This window comes from Miniopterus schreibersii (genome assembly GCF_964146895.1).
Source record: "Miniopterus schreibersii genome assembly, chromosome: 7".
Taxonomy (NCBI): Eukaryota; Metazoa; Chordata; class Mammalia; order Chiroptera; family Miniopteridae; genus Miniopterus; species Miniopterus schreibersii.
This window is the reverse complement of record NC_138108.1, coordinates 30,355,954-30,380,844: the sequence shown is the minus strand read 5'-3', so window position 1 is coordinate 30,380,844 and position 24,891 is coordinate 30,355,954. Positions and strand designations below refer to the sequence as shown.

At 33.1% G+C, this 24,891-nt stretch overlaps 1 protein-coding gene across 2 annotated transcripts in view; it reads left to right on the top strand.

Annotated features, from left to right (window-relative positions):
* The window catches only part of GLS (glutaminase), a 71,484-nt gene that overhangs the window by 16,757 nt on the left and 29,836 nt on the right, over nt 1-24,891 (top strand). For both annotated transcript variants that reach the window (XM_081141902.1, XM_081141903.1), the window contains exons 4-14: nt 758-887; nt 1,618-1,697; nt 4,066-4,229; nt 8,910-8,968; nt 16,755-16,787; nt 16,875-16,933; nt 19,909-19,975; nt 20,547-20,597; nt 21,550-21,726; nt 23,324-23,455; nt 24,482-24,574. In XM_081141902.1, the coding sequence (XP_080998028.1) occupies nt 758-887; nt 1,618-1,697; nt 4,066-4,229; nt 8,910-8,968; nt 16,755-16,787; nt 16,875-16,933; nt 19,909-19,975; nt 20,547-20,597; nt 21,550-21,726; nt 23,324-23,455; nt 24,482-24,574 (1,045 nt within the window). The remainder of the gene's footprint in view (nt 1-757; nt 888-1,617; nt 1,698-4,065; nt 4,230-8,909; nt 8,969-16,754; nt 16,788-16,874; nt 16,934-19,908; nt 19,976-20,546; nt 20,598-21,549; nt 21,727-23,323; nt 23,456-24,481; nt 24,575-24,891) is intronic.

Genomic DNA, 24,891 nt, shown 5'->3' with positions numbered 1-24,891 from the left:
CAAGCATTTTAATAAGTATGTTGTTTAAGAGAAATTAATCTGACTAAAAGTTGATTTTGTCTCCATTTTTTAGCTTAGAAATGCAAATTTTTCAAAATGTAATTCAGGAAAAATGTTAAAATACAAACTAGCTTTTTGTGAAATATTAGTAATAGTTTTACAGGAACTAAGAGATATGTGTCTGAGGCTACTTAATGGAAATATAAACAGGATCTCAACTATGACATATTAAAGTCTGATTTTTGTTAACTCTAAATGTCATTTTAAAAAAAATAGTTTTATTGCTTTTTAGAGGGAGAGGAAGGGAGAGGGAAAGAGAGAGAAACGTTGATGTGAGAGCGCAATATCAATCGGTTGCCTCCTGCACACCCCCTACAGGGGACTGAGCCTGCAACCAGGGCACCAGCAACCCCTTGGTGCACGGGATGATGCTCCAACCAAGCCACACTGGCCAGGGCTTGTTTTTAGATGGTCTTAACACTTAACCTGATGGAATGCTCTGTTATTTTAATCTTTGATACAGTTTTTTGTCAATCTCATTTATTTTGTTAACTTGTTCAACAGCTTACAAGCAACTACATGAAAGGCTGCTTGAAAGAAAGAAAATGTAGAAAGAATATTTATAGAATTTAGTTTGTTGTATAAAATGATGAATTTCTCTATTTTTTCAATATTCTCCTAATTAATATTGTTATTGCCAAGTACTTATGTTTGAAGGGCATACAGTGTATTTATTTATTTTTCTCACATTCCACAGGTGTGTTCAAAGCAACATTGTTTTGTTGACACAAGCCTTTAGAAGAAAATTTGTCATTCCTGACTTTATGTCTTTTACCTCTCATATCGATGAGTTATTTGAAAGTGCTAAGAAGCAGTCTGGAGGAAAGGTAACATCTTTAATGTGAATATTTTCCTAAACCAATTGCTTAATAAATTTGGCTCACCTTGAGGTATAGAGAGTAAAATTGTGTGTTTTTTGTGTGTTTTGCTAATTAAGAAATTTAAATGAAGCCATTGGATAAAGTGCTTTTAACATATTTTAAATATTTAAGTTTGTTGTTTTGGCTAAAAAGAAATCTAAGTTTTCAAATTCTTCTTGATTCTCAAGTGATTGAGATGGTTTTTAAATCTTTAGTAAAAAAGTAACTATTGGGAATTTCTGCAGCTATATTCTCGAACATTAAATAAAATGTTTTCAGTGTTAATAATCCTCTAAATAATGCTAAGGGCTGTTCATTTATTTCTTCTTCAAATTGAAAGATTTTAGATAGTGAACCCAGCATGACCATGATTAAAGAAACTCTCTATTTCTTTCCCTTATAAAAGAAACTCAAGTTCTAGTTCCTCTTTTAGATTGTGCTTTTCTAGGAAGAGAGAATACATTGGAAAACACAGGGTATGATGGAGACTGAGAGAAATCACTTAGATCTCACCTGTAATTCTCAAGTCTATTATTGTGCCCTTAGTTTTTATGAATATTGTCATAAAAGATTACAAAGCCACTAAGTGCTATAAAATAACTATTCACTGGTAGGAGCTAAATTGAGATAATTTTTTTGATAGAAGAAAGTATTACTTTCTTGTATTATGTCTGTTAATTTCTAATATTTTGATTAGGTTGCAGATTATATTCCTCAACTAGCCAAGTTCAGTCCTGATTTGTGGGGTGTATCTGTTTGTACAGTAGATGGACAAAGGTAAGTTTATATCAAATCCATGAAAACCATCAGTCATTTGTAAAGTAAGAAATCAGTTGCAAAACATGGAGGTTTTCATGAAGTTCATGAAAGCTATGTATGGGAAGTGCTCACGCTATAGGCACAGCCACTGACAAATGAGAATCTAGCAGAATTATAAAAAGGATAATGATGTGAGGGCACTTCAAAGAGAATGATTTGATTTTAAAAACCAATAAATTAAGGGGATGCCCTTGAAAAAGTGGATAAAGTTCTGGAATATTTTTTAAGAATGATTTTTTATTATGCTGTGACTCAGACACAAATTTAATATCATGTAATTTGGTTTTGTCGGTTGAAAAAGAAAAATTGATTATTTTTTCCTCATTTGAGGACTTAGAGGTATAATCTTTCTGAGGTGTTTTTTTTTTAAAATAAGGTAATTCTTTTTTTAAATTAAAATATAACATAATGGGGGAGTAGATGGGGAGAGATTATTCAAAGAACTTATATGAATAAATGCATAACCCATGGATACAGACTATAGTATGGGAAAGGCATGGGGGTGGGTCGGATGCAGGGTGGAGGGGATCAATGGGGGGAAAAAGGGGGACATCTGTAATACTTTCAACAATAAAGATACATTAAAAATATATATGTATATAGCACAAAATAAGTTATGCATTTCCTAAGTGTATACAGCTTGATGAATTTATAGCATAAATGTAATTTACCCTAAATTTTGTTAAAACTACAAGTCATTTAGCCTTATAATTTAGTCTTATATTTTTCAAGATAGTGTCCCAGTTAAAGCCTCCCCTCCTCATTTGTTAAATTTTGATCTTAAGTGCCTTTATTCTAATTGACCTTTTTATTTTTTCTTAATTATCTTCCTCAAGTATTTATAGTAAAAAAAAATACAGTTTAGTCCATTCATTTTTGAGATAAGCAATCTGAGGGCCCACAGATCATATAATACTGGAAGAGGCGAAACTAGCACCTAGGTGTCATAACTTCTAGTGCATTTGACTAAATGGTAACCTAGTCCATTAACATCTAGTCATAATGATAGGCTTTTATCCTCATATGGGCCTGTACAATATACTAAAATACTATGAAAGGACACAAATACATGAGAAGATGTGGCTTTATCCTTTATGGAGCATGTGTCCAGTAGGCAGTGATATTTCTGTTTTTTTATTTGGAGGAAATGGTTTATTATGTAGTGGACATTTTTATATTTGGAGAAAATGATTATCATAATGCTTGCATATGGCTTTTCTCTTAAACATTCTCTGTATGTAGAGATGATTCTTTTAGTTTAGTTTTCTTATCTAGAAAATTTTAAAGGACGACTTTGGACTAGAACATACATATTTTTAAATCCAAAGTAGTAGGAAGATAGGCTTTTGTCAGGTTTTAGAATGATTGTCAAGTTGAAGATATAGTCTGAATTAGAAATTATTTATAAAGATGATTGGAAAAATATTATACTTTTGCTATATGTACATATGTGTTTATCTTTCATAACATAATTAGAAGTGTGGTGGCCCTCTGACATCTCTTCACCCTCTGATGTCTCTCTGTTAACCATTGTTTGCCAGGGGTAGTTATTAGTAGTGCTTAGTTTCACTGTGAATGAGTTTCATTCCAAATGAGTGATTGCCTATAAGGGGTTGGGATATTGTGGGCACCTGGGATACTTTAGCCATGCAAATATCTCTGCCCTTGTGAAGCTTATATTATAATGTGGTCAATGAGGATTTTTCTATTTTTAAACCTGTTCTCTCCTTCATGTGCATCTCAATTTGGTAACATATAAAGCTTTTTTTTGTTCTGTTCTTTATCTACATGGTGTTAATGTAGATAACACTATTAGTGCCAGCTATTCTGGATGCCATTTAATGTAATGGTGGTGGAATTGTAAGTAGATATGGTTGACAAGATGAAGCATTTATAGAAAGGGTCTCAGAGAATGGTATTGAATCTAAATTGTGCTCCATTTAAAAATTAGCCATGGTTTAGCCATGATTAAGGCTATGAGTAAAAAAAAAAAGTGACTAATTTCTAAAAGGGCTAATTCATTTTATCTGATTGAATATAAGTAGGAGCAAGGAGGGCCATCCCTCTTGCCCTGAGGAAAATTTTTATGTAACCTAATTATCTAATTTGGTATTTTATTACCTGAGAGTACTTTTAAGCTTTTGCCTTTACTAGCACTATCCCTCTTAAAATAAATATATTTATTTTTTAATATCTAAGTAAACCTGTGGTTGAATAATGGGGAAACCTTTGTAAATTAGAATTAACATGTAAAAATAACAACTTCAGTGATTAAGTTACTTTTATTCCGGTTTATCCTAATTATTTTTAATCTGCTTTTAAATAGGCATTCTATTGGAGATACCAAAGTTCCATTTTGTCTTCAGTCCTGTGTAAAACCTTTGAAATATGCCATTGCTGTTAATGATCTTGGAACAGAATATGTGCATCGGTATGTTGGGAAAGAGCCAAGTGGATTAAGGTTCAACAAACTGTTCTTAAATGAAGATGGTAAGAATTACATAAAAGTTGGTCAGAAAAAGAAATATCTTAACTTTCCTATGTAAACTTAAGTGGTTAATTTTTTCTTTCTTCCCTCCCCTCCCCTTTGAAGAAAATTGAAAGCATTCATACTTTCATTTTTCATAGAATTCTTTGAAACCCATAGAAATGGTTTAATCACCTACTTTTTAAAATGGTTATTTTAGCCCAGCCGGGCGTGGCTCAGCTGTTGAGCGTCGGCCTAGGATCCAGGCGATCAGGGTTCGATTCTCGGCCAGAGCACATGCCCGGGTTGCTGGCTGCAGCCAATCAATGACTCTCTCATCATTGATGTTTCTATCTCTCTCTCCCTCTCCTTTCCTCTCTCTGAAATCAATAAAGATATATTTTTTTTAAAAAAAAGTTATTTTAGGCATCTCATATCACTGGAAAGTGGGATAAGGAGAAGATGGGGGCAGGGAGTAAGATTTTCTCTTTATAATCACCTGTATGGAAATATTTTACAGTAAAATATCACACTGGGATTTGCCTAAGATTGGGATAAGATTAATATGAATATAATGAATAAAGAAATTATAGTAGTTACTCTTTTTATATCAGTAGTTTTAAAATGCTTTACAGCATAAACTGTTTTAGTCCTGTAGTGGGTAGTTGGCTGATATTTTCTATTATAAATGAAGAAATGAGTTACTTGATGGAGGTGTCAGTTTTGGAAACCACCAACTCCTAGCGAAGTCTTTTTCTACCTTGTAGTAGAAATTAGGTTAATCAACAAATATTTTTATAGCCTTCTTCCCCTGTGTTAACAGCTATGGAGGGTGTATGGGCCTTGTTTCTTGGAGTAACATCTAGCTAATACTAAAGGATACAGAAAACAATTACGTACATCAGATACATGGAAAAAGAAGACAAGCTCAAGCATTGCATACTGCTAATTATAAGTATGTAATTGACAGAAGCCAGAATGTATATGTTGGTTTATATGTATAGCAGATTTGAGAAAGAAAGGGAGTTGAGTTAATTTACATTAGGAAGATAGAACTGAATTTTATAGAAATAACAAAATTTGGGTGGTTGCGTAAGTGGGCAGTGCAGGCTTAAACCAGTAATACCTAAAATATAAATATTTATATTACACTGAACATTAATACTTTTTAACTCTTTAGTATATGCATTAGCTTTGACATAGCCTCAATTATGAACCACATATTTTTAAGGTTCATATTCGCAGTTTGAAAAGTGTTTTCTAGTATAATATGAAAGAACTTTCTGCATGATATTGCCTTGGAGCAAGAATAAATATGTGTAAAATTAATCAGTTTTGTGCATTCTAGTTAAAAAAAATATTGATAAATTTTAAATGTTGCCTTTATCCATTTTTTCATTATACCAAGCTAATATTTGTCATTAAATGACAGCCTTTATTAATTAGCTTAACTGTTATTATGTCATAAATATATTTTTTAAATGTTTTTTATTGATTTCAGAGAGAGGCAGGGAGAGGGAGAGAGATAGAAACATCAAACTGAGAGAGAATCATCAATCGGCTGCCTCCTGCATGCCCTCTACTGGGGATCGAGCCTGCAACCTGAGCATGTGCCCTGACCGGGAATCGAATCGTGACCTACAGGTTCATGGGCCGATGCTCAACCACAGATTCACACTGGCCAGGCTATAAATATTTTTAATTAAAAATTCTAAATTAAACCCTTCAATTATCTCCACGTTGTGGCAGAGCAGGAAAAAAGTAGATTTTACAGTCATAGGTTTTTAGTCTGAGGTTTTACACTGCAGTAAGTGCTTATGTTACATTATAATATCTCTGGTGTGTTTCTAAGCATTCGTATGTCTGACTTTTGGGCCAAAGGCAGAGGGAGCAGTTGCTTACATCTGAAAATTGATCTTGTCATTGCCATGAAATGTTTGTGTTCTTTGAAAGATCTTGAGTATAGCTTATGTAGTATTTGCTGAATATGATTTAGAAAATATTGAAGGCCCACATTTTTGTGGTACCATTTGTAATAACACATCAGCTGCCTCATAGGGCTCTAGAGCAGCAATGTACTAAAATTCTGTGGCACACCGGACAGCTATTGTTGTGTTGGCTGTTGTCATTTTTTTAATATGGCAGTCTAAGGGGAAAGAGGTCAGTGCACCTGAAAGAGGTTTTGCACATTTTAAAAATTCTTATGGCACACTGGTGTACCTGCCGCAGCTCACTGGTTGAAAATCGCTGCCCTAGAGCATAAACCTGATGATGTCAAGACACCATGAAAGTAATTGCTTTTCTTTTGCTGCTCTTAAGATTCTCTCTGTCCTAACCTTTTGCGTTTTAATTAAGATATATCTTGATGTGGGCCTGTTTGAGTTCATCTTGTTTGGGATTCTCTGTGCTTCCTAGACTTGTGTGTATTTTTCCTTCACCTGGTTAGGGAAGTTTTCAGTCATTATTTATTCAAATAGGTTCTCAATCCCTTGCTTTCATTTTTCTCCTTCTGATATTCCTATGATGTGGATGTTTTTACACTTGATAATTGTCCCAGAAGTCCCTTAAACTACTACCCTCATTTTTAAAAAATATTTTTTCTTCTTGCTGCTCTTATTGGGTGTTTGCTGCTACCTTGTCTTCCAAATCCCTGATTTGATTCTCTGCTTCATCTAATCTTCTATTGATTCCTTGTAGTGTGTTTTTCATTTCAGTTATTATATTCTTTATTTCTGGCTGGTTCTATTTTATGGTTTCTATGTCCTTTTTTTATGCTGTTGAAGTTGTTACTAAGTTTTTTGAGCATCCTTATAACCACTGTTTTGAACTCTGTATCTGGCAGTTTGCTTGACTCCGTTTCATTTAGTTTCTTTTTCTAGAGATTTCTCCTGTTCTTTTATTTCGGGCATGTTTCTTTGTCACTCCCATTTTGTCTGCTTCTCTGTGTTTCTTTCTATGTATTAAGTAAATCTGTGTCTCCCAGTCTTGGTAGGGTGGCCTATGTATAGTAGGTGTCCTGTAGGGCCTAGTTGTTCAGCCTCCCTGGTCACTTGAGCTGGGTGTTCCAGGTGCATCCCTCCAGTGGGCTGTGTACACCCTACTGTTGTAATTGAGTGATGGGAGGGATTGATCCTCAGGCTGATTGGCTACGAGGACCAGCTGTGCTTATAGTGGAGTTGCTGATGTGCAGGGGCCAACCCCACCCAGCAGATCTCACTTCAGTGGGGCTGTGGTACTGGCCTAGTCCACCTCTTGAGTGTGTCACTTGTGGAGGTGGTTATGTGGTGCTCTGCATGGTCTGAAACTGGCCACCAGGTGTGCTGGCTCTGGGGCCTCCCAGGAGGTGCAGGCCAAGATGAGCTGATGCCTCTTCCTGGCCCAGGGCCTTCTGGCATGAGCTACAAATGGTTGCTACAGATGATTGCTACTTGTGCTGGGCTTGGAGGTGCCCAAGAGAGGCCAAGCTGCAGATGGAGTCCAGCTGCTGCCATTGCCAGGCCAGGTTCACCTCGCTAGAGGTATGTGGCATGCTGAGGCCGGATGCTGCTGCTTTGGGATATGTGGACCTTTGAAAGAATTTGGGAAGTCCCAACATGAACCAAAAAAAGCTGTATGGAAAAGCCACTGGAAGTGACTTGGGTGGACCTTCAAGTTGGGTGTGGGGGGTCTCAGGGAATCACCAGGGCAGGGTGAACAGTGATAGGTTGATGGAAACTCAGATATGGCACCTGCCTGAGACTGCAGCAGGCGGGCTCAGCAAAGAAATAATGCCAGCACTTCTGCCTGTGAGAAAGCTGTCCCTCTAGCCCTTGCCCTAAAGATAGACAATTCAGTTCCTCCCTGTATGTCCCTGGTGCCTTTTGAGCTGCTGCTCCAGCACTGGAGCTCAGAGTGAGTGAGTCTAAGTAAGTCCACATGCAGGCCCTTTGATAGGAATTCCAAGGACTCTAGCAGCCTTCTGTCTTATCTGTAATCACTGCTGGTTTTCACAGCCAGAAGTTATAGAGATTTATTTTTCTGACACTGGAACCCTGGGCTGGGGAGCTTGGTGTGGGCCTGGGACCCCTTGATTTTCAGAGGGCCTCTGAATCTTAGATATCCTTCCTAATTTTTAACCTCCACACATGGGTGTGGAACTAGCCTGTTCAAGTCTCTGCCTCTCCTACCAGTCTCCATTTGGTGTCTTCTGTATATGCTTAGTTATAGAACTTCTGGTCAGTTAGATTTCAGGCAGTTCTCAGTAACGGTTGTATTGTAATTTAATTTTAATTTTGATGTGATTGTTGAAGGATGCCAGTACCACCTTTACCTGTATTCCTCTATCTTGACCAGAATCCTCTCTTTAAGCATTATGACTCACTGAGATGTTGGCACTATTGTTATCCTAGTTTACCGATGGGAAAATTGAGGCACAATAGCTAATAAATGGCAGAATTAGGAAACTTGGGTGTGCTCTTAACACTACTAATCACCACCTTTCTGTACATAAATCTTTGTTTGCCTATATAATCATTATAGCCACTTCCTAGAGGTGTATTATAGGTTCAATATGTAAGTGACTTTAAATGCATTCCTCTACTCCCCCAAAAAAGAACTGTAACAGTGGCTTACATAAAGAAATAGATATATATTCATGGGAAGAATCATCACAGAAAATGATATCAGGTATTTGAAATAGTGCTCTTGCTTTTATATCTTTACAGACAAGCCACATAATCCTATGGTAAACGCTGGAGCAATTGTTGTGACTTCATTAATAAAGGTAAAATGTTGACATTTCCTTTTTTTAATAACTAAGGCATAAATGTGAATTTTGTATTATTTATGTAGAACTGTTAAAAAGTTTTCTTTTATGTTAAAAAATTAATCTTGTGTAAAATTAGGATATCTATTCATATAATAATAAATGATGTAATTTCAAGGGCAAAATTAAAAACAGATGACTCATTCTAAATTTTAAGTTATTCTTGACCTGAAGATCTGGCAAAAATTCATAAAGTCGCTGCTGAACAATAGGCACAAGTTTTTCTTTTTAAAGTTTTGATATTTTTTTTTCTTTTCCCTTCCTTTTGTCTCTCTTAGAATGAACAGATGTAAACAGAGTTAAAAACATTTTATCATTTAATCTTTCTCATCATCATTTAGGAAGAAATGTTCTAATACTTTGTGTTAAGACAAAGTACATTTCCCCTTGAATATTTTTAAGTCTTTTATATTTTCATGAACTTTAATTATGATTTTCATTTGAACTTGTTTTGTTTTACTTCAATCATATAGTAACTAAAATAAATAAGACTTATTCCAATTATTAAGTTACAGTAATTTTTCTTATGCTTTGGTTTGTACTGTGTGTTTTGAATTTTTTTAATTTTTTTTTTTAGTGTCTGGTTTGCCTTAATAATTGGAAGCTCTCATGTTGTTTGAAATAAGTATTTGAAAATGGTTCTGTTGTGTGATACTGTTTATATTTTAATTTCTAATTATAAATATTAGTTATATGCAAATAAATTTCATTTGTGTTTGGAACATTTATGTACTGTCTTTAATAAATCTGTGTCTATGTATTCCAAGCTTGAAATAAAAAATTCATGGCTTTGTAGATGCATTACTGAGGATGTGATATCCTGGTTAGACAAAAAGTGTTTGAATATGAATTATGCTCTTGGCCCAATTAATAAAAATTCATCTACTTTGTATACTAGAAGTCCTCTGTTAACTTTCATGAATTTTATATGTTCATGAGAAAAGGCCTTTAAAGTAAAGACTACTATCTTAAGAATATATATGTTTAGCTTTTATTTTAGGGCAAATGTTTCGAAACTATTGACCCACTTAATCCTTTTAACTATAGTAAGGTAGATACTATATAGCCAGGTATTATTTTTTAATGTAAATAATTTTAATAAGTTATGGAAATTTTCATCTTGTTCATTATAACATCTAGTTATTCATGGCTATTTTATATAAGAGAAAAGTTGTCAGTTTGAGGTGAAAAGAAACTATTTGCTTATTGTAGAAAATTATAATATGAATATATGCTAGGCACAGTCCTGCCTTCAGGTGGCTTACATTATAGTATGGAGTATACGCAAGTAAATGGGTGCTTACAATGAAATGCAATAAATACTGCAATGAGAGAAAAGTCTCATTAATAATTGTTAGGTTTGAACAAGCAAACTCGAATTAGAGGTAAGCAAAGTTATAATAATACAATGTATGTGTTAATGCTTGATGAAAAAACCACTAGTATGGTTCTGGACCTCTTTTGGATCTTCCCAGAAAAATTATTCACATACCATGATTTTATATAAATTTTTGGGAGTTCACAGACCCTTTGAAGCTGATCCAAGTATCCTAGTTTAAGAACTCTTACACTGGAGAAAGATTAACATGGCACAACAATAGTATTATCAGGAAAGGGCATATGTAAATGATTAATAGGAGCCTTCCTTAATTGCATGCATATTCTGTTTAATAATTCATGGGTTTAATATACCACACTGAAATGTTGCATGTGGAAAATGCATGTCTGGTCATATCACATCATCACTTCATTAATTTCACTTACTATGTTCATTCACAAGCCATAAACTATACATTAAGCCATATTAATCGCAGAGTTAAAGAAACAAAATATACACAGTTGTGGTTCAGTGTCCAATGGTGCGAAAATTTAACTGAGTCATCTTGTATTTACAAATTTGATCAGTGATTTTTAAATTTATAAAAAGTTTTAAATTTACTGGAAATGAAGCTTTGGGTGTGGTTCATATTTAAGGTCATTTTCTTTGAATTTTTATTTTGATTTGATTTGTTTTGTTTTAGAAGGTGTTTCACAAGGGGGTTTTGTTGTATTTTAATGATGTTTATCTAAATCTTGGAGGGGTAAGCCTGATGTACCTCTGTAAATCTGACCCCCAGTTTATAATACTTTTCTTAGACTCTAAAAAAGAATTAAAAACTCTTATAATTACTTGTACGTCATCTCTATAAGTTATATGATCATGTGATATTTATGAAACGGTAATTGAAATTGAGGTAGTAAAATCATAGCCGAAAGGGTCTTCAGGTCCTGCCCTCTCTTACTTTATGTAGATGCAGTGAGGAAACTGAGATTGGATAGGTTCTAACAGCAGCAGAATTGGCTTGAGCTAAATCTCCTGTTTTTTTCTCTTTGCTGTTTCTCTTAATTACATCTTTGTCTTTACCTAGCACAGTTATATTGTCCAAGGAGCAGAGATGTTATTTTCTGAATTTTAATTTATACAAAAGATATAAATTTATTGGCTTAAAAGTCACATCTAATTTTCAGTGCCTCGTATAGTCATTCTTGAGACATTAGTCGGTGCTTACTATCTGTAAGACCTCTTCTCAGGGAGTGCCCAGAGTTTGGATATTTTATCATGGCTACTAGATATGAATTCCCTTTTTTAGCTCTTTTTAGTTAATGACCTTAAAACTATTTTTTTTTTCCTTTCAAAATTCAAGACTTTATTATGGTGCTATTAAAATAGTCTCTTCACATTACTTTCCTTCTCATACACACACACAAATTACTTAAGTAGAGTCTTTAGTAAGACTCTTTATTTCATAATTTTGTAGTATTGATATTTTTTCCTTGTAGGATTGGTGGTGATCCTCAGGAAATGGGGGAAGAGGCAGAGCAAGTGTTCAAAAGGATTAGCAGATTGTGGAAAAAAAGGAGGATTTGGACAGAAGGAACCTGTTGCATAAATTCTTAACTACTAAACTTATAGGAAACCGCCAATATTTAAAATTTTAAACAAAGCTATATAGGTAAATACCTTAATAAAAGAAATGTCATTTTGTACATAAAATGCACATAATTAAAAAAACATAAAGGTACTATACTTCATCTCTTTTTCTCTATGGTAGCTACTAAATTTAAAGGAATACTTTTTGATGCAGTTTGTTTTATTGGATGATGATAATGTTACTTGATTTAAAGGAAAAATAAATTTGAAAGGAGCACAGTTGTTCTAGATGAAATAGTATTCTTATGTAAATTTTTTCATTCCAGTGGTAAAAGTTTCACCTAGTTGCAATTTAAAAGTTAGGTCTGGTGATAACTTGAGGGTTATGGTTCGAAAATGAGGATAACATTACAAGATTATTGCCACACTTCTGCTTTTTTTTTAAAGTAAAGAGTTACGTTGTCGTCTTTGTTTATGCATTTCTATTCTAGTGGTAGTTTGCAGTTTTTGTCATTTGAAGAAGCTCAGTTTTTTTAATCAGAAGTATTTTTTAATTTAAAAAATCAGAGATTTTCTTCCCCTTCTTTCTCTTAAAACAATTTAATCATGCTCCATGAAAATCAAGACAGATTTAGTTAATATCTATGTAATGCTCGGTTTGATCATGTTAGCAATAACCTGGTAGACTTGTTTGTAAGCCACATTTTTAAGACAGTTTGTGGCTTTGGAGAGCAATGGATGACGCCTTGGACTTACTGACATTCATAAGAAAGGATTATATTGGTTTATTTACTTAATGTTTATATCAGTTGATGTATTCAGGGTTTGAAATAAATGAAATAAAATAATTTATTGCCAACAGAATTCACTTTTCTGTTGCTTTATTTTTAGAGTTAACCTATGAAAAAACTAGATTTAGAACATTATTTATCTGTAATATCTGTTATAATCCTCCAAGAATTTAGCGTTTAAAGCATTTTCTGTGGCAAGATTAAACTGGGAGTATGTTATAAAATTTTCAGTTACTTCTTTTTGCCTCTTCTATTTCTCTTTTCTCAAAGGTCTCTAATTGTGAATTGGCTTTTACATCTCGATGCCTTGTGAATGGTATCAAGGCATTTATATACAAAAGAACATTATTACAATGACTTTAAGTGCCATTTTTATATTAAATTTATCCCTGTTAACTGATATTTTCACCTGTTAAATTGTATAATACATGATTCAGTTCCCAAATATGTTGTAAAAACAGGTTGTCAAAACAGTCCAATAATATAGTTACATTCTTTTGTTAGCCAGTATTAAAACTCCTGCCTCTTTATCAAATTTTCATTCAAAAAGTTTTCTTTAAAGGAAACTTTAGATTTTAGATATTAGATTCTTTAGTATCTTTGATAGGTATGTTTATAGAAAAATAAATATATATATATATAATTTTCTAATCTTAGGGTCTGATAACTACCCTTTTCAAACAAGCCGTGTGGTTTGCTTTTTAAAAGTCATTTGGTCAATGAATTAGAAATTTGGTGAATGTATTTTATCCAGTTTATTTTTAAAAAGTTTTTCTGCTATATTTACTGTAACTTTTTAAAGATTAAAATAACACATATCTAATAAATGCTGCACAGTGATTTAAAACTGGGGTAAACATGTCCCCTGAGTATAGGATTTTTTTTCCAAGAGAAAAAGGGGCATTAATAGTTTTAGATTATCAATCTCCAAATCTCAATTTTCATATATGCATTTTTAAAAGTTAATCTGCCTTTGGTCCAGGTTTCCTTCCATTTTCTAAAAGAACAGCATACTTCTCACATGTCCCAAATTTTACTGTGGTGCACTGCTTCAGGTTCTTAAACCTCTCAGATACCAATAAAAGAGAACATTTTAAAATAATGGAGTCAGTGGTATTGAGGATTTGAGTCACTGTAATGCCTGGAAACAAGTCCTCTTGTAATACCAGGTTGTTTCCAGTTCTTTCAGCAAAATGGAAAGAGAATCTAATCAAATTAGTTTTTGTAACAGCATTAAGCATAATTCTTGAGGATTACTGCCTTTTGTATGTAATGAGGCAAATGTGTAAAATACTGAGTGACATTGCTATAAAACCTTTTCTATTTCCATCTATTCATCTATTGTCGGCAATATTTCTCAACTCGTACATCTGTAAACATTTAAAATAGTAAGAGAATCAAGCTTATTCTAGTAATAGAAAATATCCACTGATACATGAGCTAATTAAAAACCAATTACGGTTTTCTTTTGTTTTTTAAACATATCTTTATTGATTTCAGAGAGAGGAAAGGAGCAGGAGAGAGAGAGAGAGAGAAACATCAATGATGAGAGAGTCATTGATGGGCTGCCTAGCCCGCAACCTGGGCATGTGCCCTGACCGGGAATCGAACCCCGAGCTCCTGGATCCTAGGTCAATGCTCAACCGCTGAGCCACACCTGGCCGGGCAAAACCAATTACTGTTTTAAAGGGAAAGAAAATATTCTCAAGTAACAATTTTGTAAATTAGCCTGAGAAATTATTAGCAAATAACTTTTTTCCTTTAACATTTTATGAAAATTTTCAAACATACACAAAATAAACAGATTAGTATGACCAGCCCCATGTACCTATTCCTATCTTTAATTTTCATGTGTTCTTGTACAATGCTGCACCCCACTACTTGATAATGATGGTGGGGTTTTTCTTATATCATATTTGCTTTTTTGTATGGAGTGTATTTATCTTTGCAAATAAACTATACAGTAACGTTTTCAAAATTACAATAACATGACATCTTATAATGATTGTTAGATTCCATATATCCCTAGGGTACATGAAATCTTTCCAAGAGATACAGGGACAAATATATTTATTGACTTAAGTTAAATGCTATTTCCAGGATAGATAATAAGAACAAACATTAAGCTTTTACATTTAAATGGGGAAGTTTTAGAAAGACTTTCTTGAGTCAACACAATCATTCGAATATTTTATTTTGCTTTTTTACATAATTTGCCTAGAACATTTCAAGCAGCTTACCCCAATTTTTTATAATGATAGACATTGGTAAATATCAACAGTTTCTTAAAAACAGCATAGAAGCAAAATTTAATTGTACTTGAAGTTAGTAAGCTACAAGAATGTGACCATAGTCTAAAGTTGGAAAAGTTTTTATCTTATTTTTTATTATTAAACACGACAGCTAGATAAAGAAAATCTGTGTTAATTTTATGAGGCACAATTTAGGCCAGAGAATGAAAGTTCAGTGTAACTTGTTCTACATTGATTAACTGTATAACCAGTAATTATTCATGTGACATCACAATGCAAATGCTGACAACCTTTTCCAAAAGAGTTATGTTCTTTTTTTTTTTTGGTGCTTTTTCAAAGGTTAAAAAGGTTTTTTGTGGTTTAAATGTTGTTACATATTTTACAGCATTAGGATCTATGGAATATTTTGACAACTGCAACAGTTCAATGAAGTTGGTAATTTCTTCTTTTAATTATTTTTCATTGAACAGCTTTGGAGTTACATTTCTACATTTTGATTTCTGGTGTATTATAAGGAAAGAAAACTTAAAATATGTCAAAGTGCTTTAGAGAAAATACATAGTGATCACAATATGGCTGTAGCTAAATTATACTTATCTTGTTTAAGCTTTGTTAGTACCTAATTTTGACCAAAAAATGTGTTCTTTCCAGCTACAGATTGTATATGTGATTGCACATCCTTTCTTAAATAAGTTGATTCATAGGGTTTCACAGATTATCAGCCACATTCTATTCCACTTATAAAGTGGAGAATGAACCTGGCTTTATTCAGTTAAATAATACTCTCATACAGGTTTTCTCCCCATAATAAAATTTTAAATGTAATATTTTGGATTTTTTTGAGGGTAAAGTTAAAAATTTTCATTTTTAAAACTAGTTGTCAAATTATTTTATTTTAAATCTGTTTTAAAATTAGAGATGTATTGTTTCTTTTGGGTGCATATCATCAATTAATACGTTTGATTTCAGATCTACAACTTACTGCTTTGTAAACTTCGCTGAGGTAAAATGAAACCATTTGGCTACTTGAACTGATCTACATTACATAGGTTTTGCCTATTGACATTTGCAGTAGCTAACATGTCAGACATAGCAGTAATGAAACAATACATCGTCCTTATTCTGAATTGGCATAATGCCAAATGCAAATGTAGCTAATTTTTTAGAGACTGTGAAATATGGTTTTTTTTAGTTCAAGTTTTATTATATACCAGTGAGATATTAAAAGTAGAGCTTTCTCTGCATTAGTAAAATCTATTCAGAATGTTTGCTTATACTAGAATTATAAAAGATTAATTTTGCATCATAACTCATTTTTCTAACTCTAATATTGGTTTAAGGTTATTTTAAAAATATGATTAGATTGCTCTTAATTTAAAACCATAATTTCTATATACTTAATTTTTCTCCAAGGGTGAAACTTTATTTTAAGTTTTTTAAAATATGAAGTTAAATAACATTTTATAGCAGATTCTCTGTTGTCATGAAAGATAAGGGATTTGGAGTAACTTGTACTTAAAATTCTGTAAATTTTGGGTTGGGTAAAGTCATACTTAAAATAAAGCATTCCCTTTGTAATTCAGATCCATTCTCAACATATGGGTGTTAATGAAAGAATATGTATATAGTTTATGTAAATATTAAGTTACTTTAGAAGAATTTCCTAGATTTAAAAGTACTAATGCCAGTATATTAATTATAATGATAGTTTGAAATTTTTATATTATATTCATTTAAAACTTAACTGTGGTGGGGCCTCATAAACGTTTTTGTTTCTCGTTTCTTTGCAGCAAGGAGTGAATAATGCCGAAAAATTTGACTATGTAAGTGCAATATAGAATTCAGTTTTTATGCTACACTCTTCATATATTTGTTTTTTGGTACTTAAACTTTTTAATTTTGGTTTATAGGTGATGCAGTTTTTGAATAAGATGGCTGGTAATGAATATGTTGGATTCAGTAATGCAACGTGAGTCTGCTATATAACATAGGTTTTTATAACAGGTCATTCCTCTTTAAATTAAAAAAATTTAGATTATAGAATTTTATTTTAAATACTGTTTTGTTACTTCATATATATGCACACATTGTGTTTAGAATTAATCTATTCTCCCTTGTTGGTTCTAGGTCTTACTAGAGTATCTGGATATCATTTACTTACTTTTCTGATTAATATTTTGTCTCATTTGCTTTTTATCAACCTCTCTCCAGATAAAAATATGTGTGTATCTCTACATACACATATATGTACACACATGTAAATGTACATGTGTGTGGGTGGTTTTTATTCTGAACTGTTAGAAATTAAGTTGTAGACATCATGATACTTCACTATTAAATAACTTAGCACATATATCCTAAGGATAAGGGCATTCTCCTACATAACTACAACACCATTTACACTCTTGAGGACATTAACATTAATTTTAGAATATGATATTAATCAATATGTAAATCTCCCCAAATGTCCTCTAAATGCCTATTATGGCCTTTTTCTTCCCCAGGAACTAACCAAAGTCTCTTTTGTCTTTTAAAAGTAAAACAGTCCACCTGCCTTAGTCCCTTGCTTTAAAAAATTTTTTAAGTGGCTTTTTTTGAAGTGTACCAACCAGTTGTTTTCTAGAGCAGAAATTAACTGACTTTTCCTGTGAAAAACCAGATAGTAAATATTTTACACTTGTAGTCTCTATTATAACTACTCAATTCTACTGTTTTAGTAGGAAAGTAGCCATAGACAATATGAGGCTGTGTTCCAAGAACCTTATTTATAAAAACAGGCAGCAGGTTAGATCTAGTCCAGGGGCTGTAGTGGATATTCCCTATTTTTCATAGGTCTGGTTGTTTCCCTGTAATTAGATAAAGCTTAAACATTTTTGGCATGAATACGAATTAGGTGATGCTTTGTATGTTTCAGAGGGCAAAAATTTTCAGGTTGTCTGCCTTACCAACTTTTATTCATCAGCTTAAGTATCTTTCCCAGGAAGTTTTTCATTAATCTCATCTCACCCCTCTTCAGTGCTCTCTTATTACTATATTTCATTGATCTTATTCTATATCTGTCTTTGCCCAATCATCACCATTAGACTGACCTCCATAAGACCTGGATAATAGGCACTCGATAGAGTGGTGAATAGAACTGTATGCTAGGCACTGATAATTGTTCAGTAGTTAGTCCTTTATCTATAGTGTTGATATTTTTTTAAAAAGCTTGGCAAGTTGCCCTGGCCAGGTGGCTCATTTGGAGCGTCATCTCGTACACCAAAATGTTTCGGGTTCAATTCTCGGTCAGGGCATGTACCTAGGTTGCAGGTTCGATCCCTGGTTCAGGTATGTACAGGAAGCAACTGATTGATTTCCCTCTCTCTCTCTCTCTCTCTCTCTCTCTCAAAATCAACAAAAACATATCCTCAGATGAGGATTTTTAAAAAAAGCATGGCACGGTGACATGTTTATTTCTAAGAACTTTTCCATATCCAACATTGTTTTTGTGACTATAGAATTATTAAAATGTATAGTTAGAAGGGATTGTCCACCAATGATCAATGAGTGTCACCCACAGTTGCTCTTTTTCAGCAGCCTTTGGGTCACTAGGTTGAGTCTCAAGTATATATACCCAAAATTGTGGGATTAAGTCTAAATCAAAACTCATTCTCTTTGTTTCCAAAACTGCTCTTTGTTCTAGGTGTCTTCATGTCAGTTGATATCACCATTTTTTCTGTAGACTTTGTGAGATATCTAGGCTTTGTAACACTTTCTCTTTTTTCCCATCAAGTCTGAAGACTTGTCCAACTGCTCTCATGTTTGGTCATACCTCTCCTTTTCATTTCTGTCACCACTACCTAAGTTCAGGCTTCCTGTAATCCTCATCACAGTAGTCACCTAATAACATCACTCATCGTTTCTTTCTCCCCTTTCCCAACTGATGTCAGAACTAACCTAAAATGTAGAGCTGACAAGGTAAATTGTTTAAAAGCCTTTAAGCTTTCATTTTGTTGGCAATCAAGCACTAACCTAAAATGTAGAGCTGACAAGGTAAATTGTTTAAAAGCCTTTAAGCTTTCATTTTGTTGGCAATCAAGCGCTATTACATTTTTTAGCACGAATCGGTCTTGATAGTTTGGTCCTAGTCTCCTTTGTTAGTTTGATGTTTCTCCACTCTTCTCCGTAAATCCCATTTCCTAGATACATCAGAATATTTGCTATTCTTCAGTGAAATCCTGTATTTTATACCTTTATAACTTTGTGCATGCTGCTGCCTGGGCTTCCCCTTGAAATATGTTAATCCAATGAATGCTATAAAGCCCATTTCATGTGTCCCTCTTTCAGTGAAATTTCCATGTGTTCCCTTAGTTGGAATTGACTATTTATTGTCATTTTGGGTTTTTTTGTGTGGTTTTTTTTTTTTTTTTTAAATATATCTTTATTGATTTCAGAGAGAGGAAGGGAGAGGGAGAGAGAGAGACAGAAACATCAATGATGAGAGAGTCATTGATCGAACCCGGAACCCGGGCATGTGCCCTGACCAGGAATCGAACCCCGATCGCCTGGATCCTAGGTCGACGCTCAACCGCTGAGCCACGCCCGGCCGGGCTATTTATTGTCATTTTGAAGGGGCCGGAAGGTTCTGTAATTTTTAGTGTATTTTAATGGTGGAATGTTTGGTAATTTTTAAATTAGCTTCTTTATTCACAAAATATGAGGATTAGAAAGGGCCTAGTTCATTTTAACCTTTTTACAGCTGAGAAAATTAAGATCAAAAGAATTGTGACTTATATGACTTGCCCAAGGCCACATAGCTAGAAAGCCTATTGACAGAACTGGGACTGGAACCCAGCAGTCTTGACTATGAGGTCAGTGTTCTTTATACTGCACTTTGATATGCAAATTAAACTACAGAACCATACTTTTACAGAAAATAAAGCAAATGTTATTTTTTTCTTCTAGGTTTCAGTCTGAAAGAGAGAGTGGAGATCGAAATTTTGCAATAGGATATTACTTAAAAGAAAAAAAGGTTTTTAAATTTTGTTTCTATTTCAAATTATTCTTTTACTTAATAAAATATATAAAGATATGAACTCAACAATTAATTTTAAGCAACTATCTATTACTATTTAAGGTTCAGAAGTTTTTGCAAAACAACCTTGGGTTAATGCTATCAAAGTGTTAATGTTACTAAATTGATTTGTATCTGATAGTATTCAAATATTTGACTAGTTATATTAATGCAAATTTTGCGTAAGGATTCACCCTTTCACTCAAAAGTATCAATGACCATTGTTGATTACACTTGATTTTTTAAAATTTTTAAGCGGTTGGTCCAGTAACTTGGTTTATGAATTATGAATCAGTTTATTTTTGTCAGTTAAATTACTATCTAGAAATCTATATGTGATGTAATTTTGCTCTATTGTTCCTTGTTATTTCATGTTTATACCCTTTTATAGGTTATGTGCTATTTTGTTCTCAATTAAAATAAAACATTTATGTACATTTTAAATTTAATCTTGTACCTTTTACCTATGTGTGTATCTCTCCGCCTCCCCTGAGTTCCTATGTTTTTAATTACCTTTCTATTTTTTCAGTGTTTTCCAGAAGGCACAGACATGGTTGGTATATTAGACTTCTATTTCCAGGTAATTTACTTTAAATATATGAATTGTGTATATAAATAAATGGGTGTATCTCGTTTTTGCACAATATAGACATTTCTGAAATCTTGGCTCTAGGCCAAGAGGAAAGATACTCTCGTGTCTGTATCTCCTGAGAAGTCACGACTTAGAATGTAATAGAGAAAATTTTTTTCTGCAAACACATATTTAAGAAGTGTCAAAAATGTACAGTTCTAGAAATTGGCTTCTCCTTATTATAAATTGAACTCTGTTTTTTCAGCTTTTAAATTTTGTTTCGAGGAGTTATTTATCAAAGGGTTCATAGTATTTTAAAGTTGCATTTTCTCAGTTTGTTTCTGAAGTGTCACATAGTAGGTTTTCTTTGAAGTTAGAGCAGCAAGCTCCACTCTGTACATATTCATGGCGGAGAGGACCACTCATAATCTGCTGTGGTACAGAACTCAATTTAAGATAGTCTTCCTGGATATTCCTCCCTTTCCCCTCCCCCCCAGTATTTCCAGTTCAATTCATTTTTACAGCTTTAATACCATTAGTGCCTCTGATGGGTCTGTAATGTGAAGCTACATAGTAACAAATGATTAATTTCTAGTTTACCGTATATTAGCCTGTCTTTATTTTGAAGGTGCTTTAATTTTGACCTTTTTGGTCAAAAATATATAAGGAAAGTTGTTATGAAGTAGATTTTGATAGAAGTCCAGGTCACAGTTTGTCACCTGCCCAATGTGAAGAACTGTAAGTTGGGAATCCAGACTATCAATGTAAAATCAAAGTCTAACCTGGCCACTTTATAGCCATCTGACCTAATTTCAGTTACTGAGCCCCAGTTTCATTTTCTGTAGCATAATTTCACCTAACTTTTCGCATTGAAAGCAACATGATTATCTTAGAAGTCAACTGTAATACTAAAAATAATGTGAGCCTAAATTTTCAGAATTTGATCTTTGCTTCCTTTTAGCTATGCTCCATTGAAGTAACTTGTGAATCCGCTAGTGTGATGGCTGCAACACTGGCTAATGGCGGTTTCTGCCCAATTACTGGTGAAAGAGTACTGAGCCCTGAAGCAGTTCGAAATACACTAAGTTTGATGCATTCCTGTGGCATGTATGATTTCTCAGGGCAGTTTGCTTTCCACGTAAGTTATTGTTTAATCTTAATTTTCTCTGGCAAGAAACTAGTCTGGACTAGTTCTTTTAAAAATGCAGTTTGAACTTTGCCTCTAAAATTGTACATTAATTTTTAAGAGAGAGGCTTGTTTTCAAGGTTAATTTGTTATAGAATTGGTAAGGAATAGAGTTAAGCAGTCTACGAGATGCTCTTAAGAACTTGAAGCTTTATTATAGGACATCATCACTTCTTTTAATGCATTCCAATATACAGGGTAGTATAGACTTTACTTTTATTGTTAATGTTTAGCATTATGGAGCATACCTCAAGAATTCCTTAAGTTCAGAAAGAGTGCATATTGTGATGTTTAACATTTGATTAAAGCCATAGATGTTTTAAAGGACTTAAAGTATATTAAAGTTAAAACAAAAATACACTGTGTTAAGCTCTATTGTGCATTTGCCAAACGTAAAATGTATAGACTTATTTCATTATGCTTATGTTAATAAGCAAAAACTCTAAAATAATTTTTTATTTTGAAAATTTTAAAACAGAAAAACAGATTTATTTAATGTTATGCATCACTCAACTTTAATAATTATCAATACATGACCAATTTTGTTTCATCTGTATGTACACCTACTTCCCCCACCCTTGTCATAGTTCAGTCTGTAATTCTAAATGATAAGGGCTCTTAAACCCACACCACCATTCTTACATATAAAAAGAATAATAATAATCTTTAATATCATCAAAATATTTAGTCAATGTTCAGATAATCTGGATTGTCTTATAAATTATTATTTTGCAGTGTGTTTGACTTGGGCTACAAATAGTGCCTTACATTATGATTAGTTGTATCTCCCTTTATTTTTCTTCTTTAATCTATAGTCTTTCCCCCTTGACCTCTTTCTTTTTGCTTGTTATTTTTGGTTGAAAAAACTGGGTCATTTATGGTGCACAGTTTCTCACAGTCTAGATTTTGCTTATGCCTTCCATTGTCCCTTGTATTCCCTATAAATTGGTAGATCCCATTCAGGTGATTGTTTTGTTTTGTTTAGTTTTGTGCAAGATTATTTCTCACAAGAGGAACTCAGTGAATGTTAGTAAGCCATTAAAGAACACTGTCCTGATGATGCTAATTTTGTATTTTATCATAATTGTTGTCAAGTTTTGCATAACGTAAAGGTAAATGTTTTGAAGAGGATTAATTTGAATTACCATCTTATCTCTATTTCTCACAATTTCTCTGACAGTATACCACAAAGAATCTTTTAAGAAGATATAATTTCTCATTATTTTCTAGTCATAAAATACTTTTTGAAAATATTTTTTGTACTTAAAAGCAATACATATTTATTATAAAACAATTAGAAGAAAATAAAAACATAGCTCCACAAATTAGAGTATATCTTTCAAAATTTTTTCTATATTTAAATATATCCCAACTGTTTTATAACTCTTTCATTTACTACATTATAAACATGTTGGTAAATACCTGCAACATTTTTAAAGGTTGGAATTCTACTGTATAGAATTATATATTATAATTTTTTAACCAATTACCTATTATTGGACATAACTTTTCTTATTTTAAAATGTCCCTTTTTCCAAATTATTTTCAGGTTGGTCTTCCTGCAAAATCTGGAGTTGCTGGGGGCATTCTTTTAGTTGTCCCCAATGTCATGGGCATGATGTGCTGGTCTCCCCCTTTGGACAAAATGGGCAACAGTGTTAAGGGAATTCACTTCTGTCATGTAAGCATGTTTTCTTAGTGAAAATAATGGTCATATAAGTAGAGCCATCCATTGATTCTATTTTTTTGCTCAATTTCATAGTTTGCTGATTGTTGGCATTCTACCTGCCTGTCTGCCAGTTACTAGGTAGCCATGGAAGTACTCATAGAGGACTTCAAATTACCTCTACCAAAACAGCTTTCATATAACCATTCTCACAGAAAATTACATTTGTTTGATGCTTATATTTTAATATTTATGGTTCCATTTCCAAAAGCTCAGCAAAAGATACTAACTTGGAGAAGTAATTTGAAACCTAACATAAATTAAGATTATTATAGTTTATTGTATCATCTTTAATCTTGCATGGTTGAATATCTTTATCCATAGATGGACTACCTTTTGAATTTTTTTTTTTGAAGAAATAAGCACTGCAATTTAAAATTATAACTACACTTGACTAGTTCAGTATTGTATGTTGTGACCCAACGCTTGCTAAATATTTTTGTGATGTTTTATAGTTATTTGAAAGATTTCTTTCATATGACCTGTTATTATAATGCCCATTTTATAGGAAATGAAAGTTAAACAACTTGAGTTGCTGAGTCCTATGATCATGCTAGTAAGCAGTGATTTCAAAATTTGTATCCATATCTTTTTTTAAAATATGTTTTTATTTTTTAGAGAGAGGAAAGGAGGGAGAGGGATAGAGAGACAAGAGACATTGATAAGAGAGAAACATCAATTGGCTGCCTCCTGCACATCCCCTGCTGGGGATCGAGCCCACAACCCAGGCATGTGCCCTGACCTGGAATCAAACCAGTGATCTCTTGGGTTCATGGGCCTACCCTCAACCACTGAGCCACACTGGCCAGGCAGTATCCATATCTACTTATTCTGATTTCAGTCCTCTTGATGGAACATGCTACTTTATTAACATGCAGTAGTGCTTTGCATGAAATAGTAAAGTTGGACTGTATTAGTATAATTTGTTAAATTATAAAATAACAATAGCTAATTTCTTATACCTGTTCTCTTAATTTACAGGATCTTGTTTCTCTGTGTAATTTCCATAACTATGATAATTTGAGACACTTTGCAAAAAAACTTGATCCTCGAAGAGAAGGTGGTGATCAAAGGGTAAGCACAATTCTTATTTAGATTATTATGTAATATTTTTTTTAAGAGAGAGAAAATGAGATTCATTAGTTTAAATAAAATTAAGTTTAATTGGTAATGGCCTCATATCTTTGCTAATCAAAATGAGTGTAAACAAATTGTTGACATTTTTATCCTGGACCAGTAGTTCATAAATATTAAATATTGCTGTTTTATTTAAATTGGAACTGTTTAGCCTAGCAGCAGGGTTTCTTCTCCTCCCCCCCCCCTTTTTTTTCTTTTGCTATTTTAAGCAATATTTTAAAGAATTGATTCTGTTAAGACATGTTAGAAAGTGC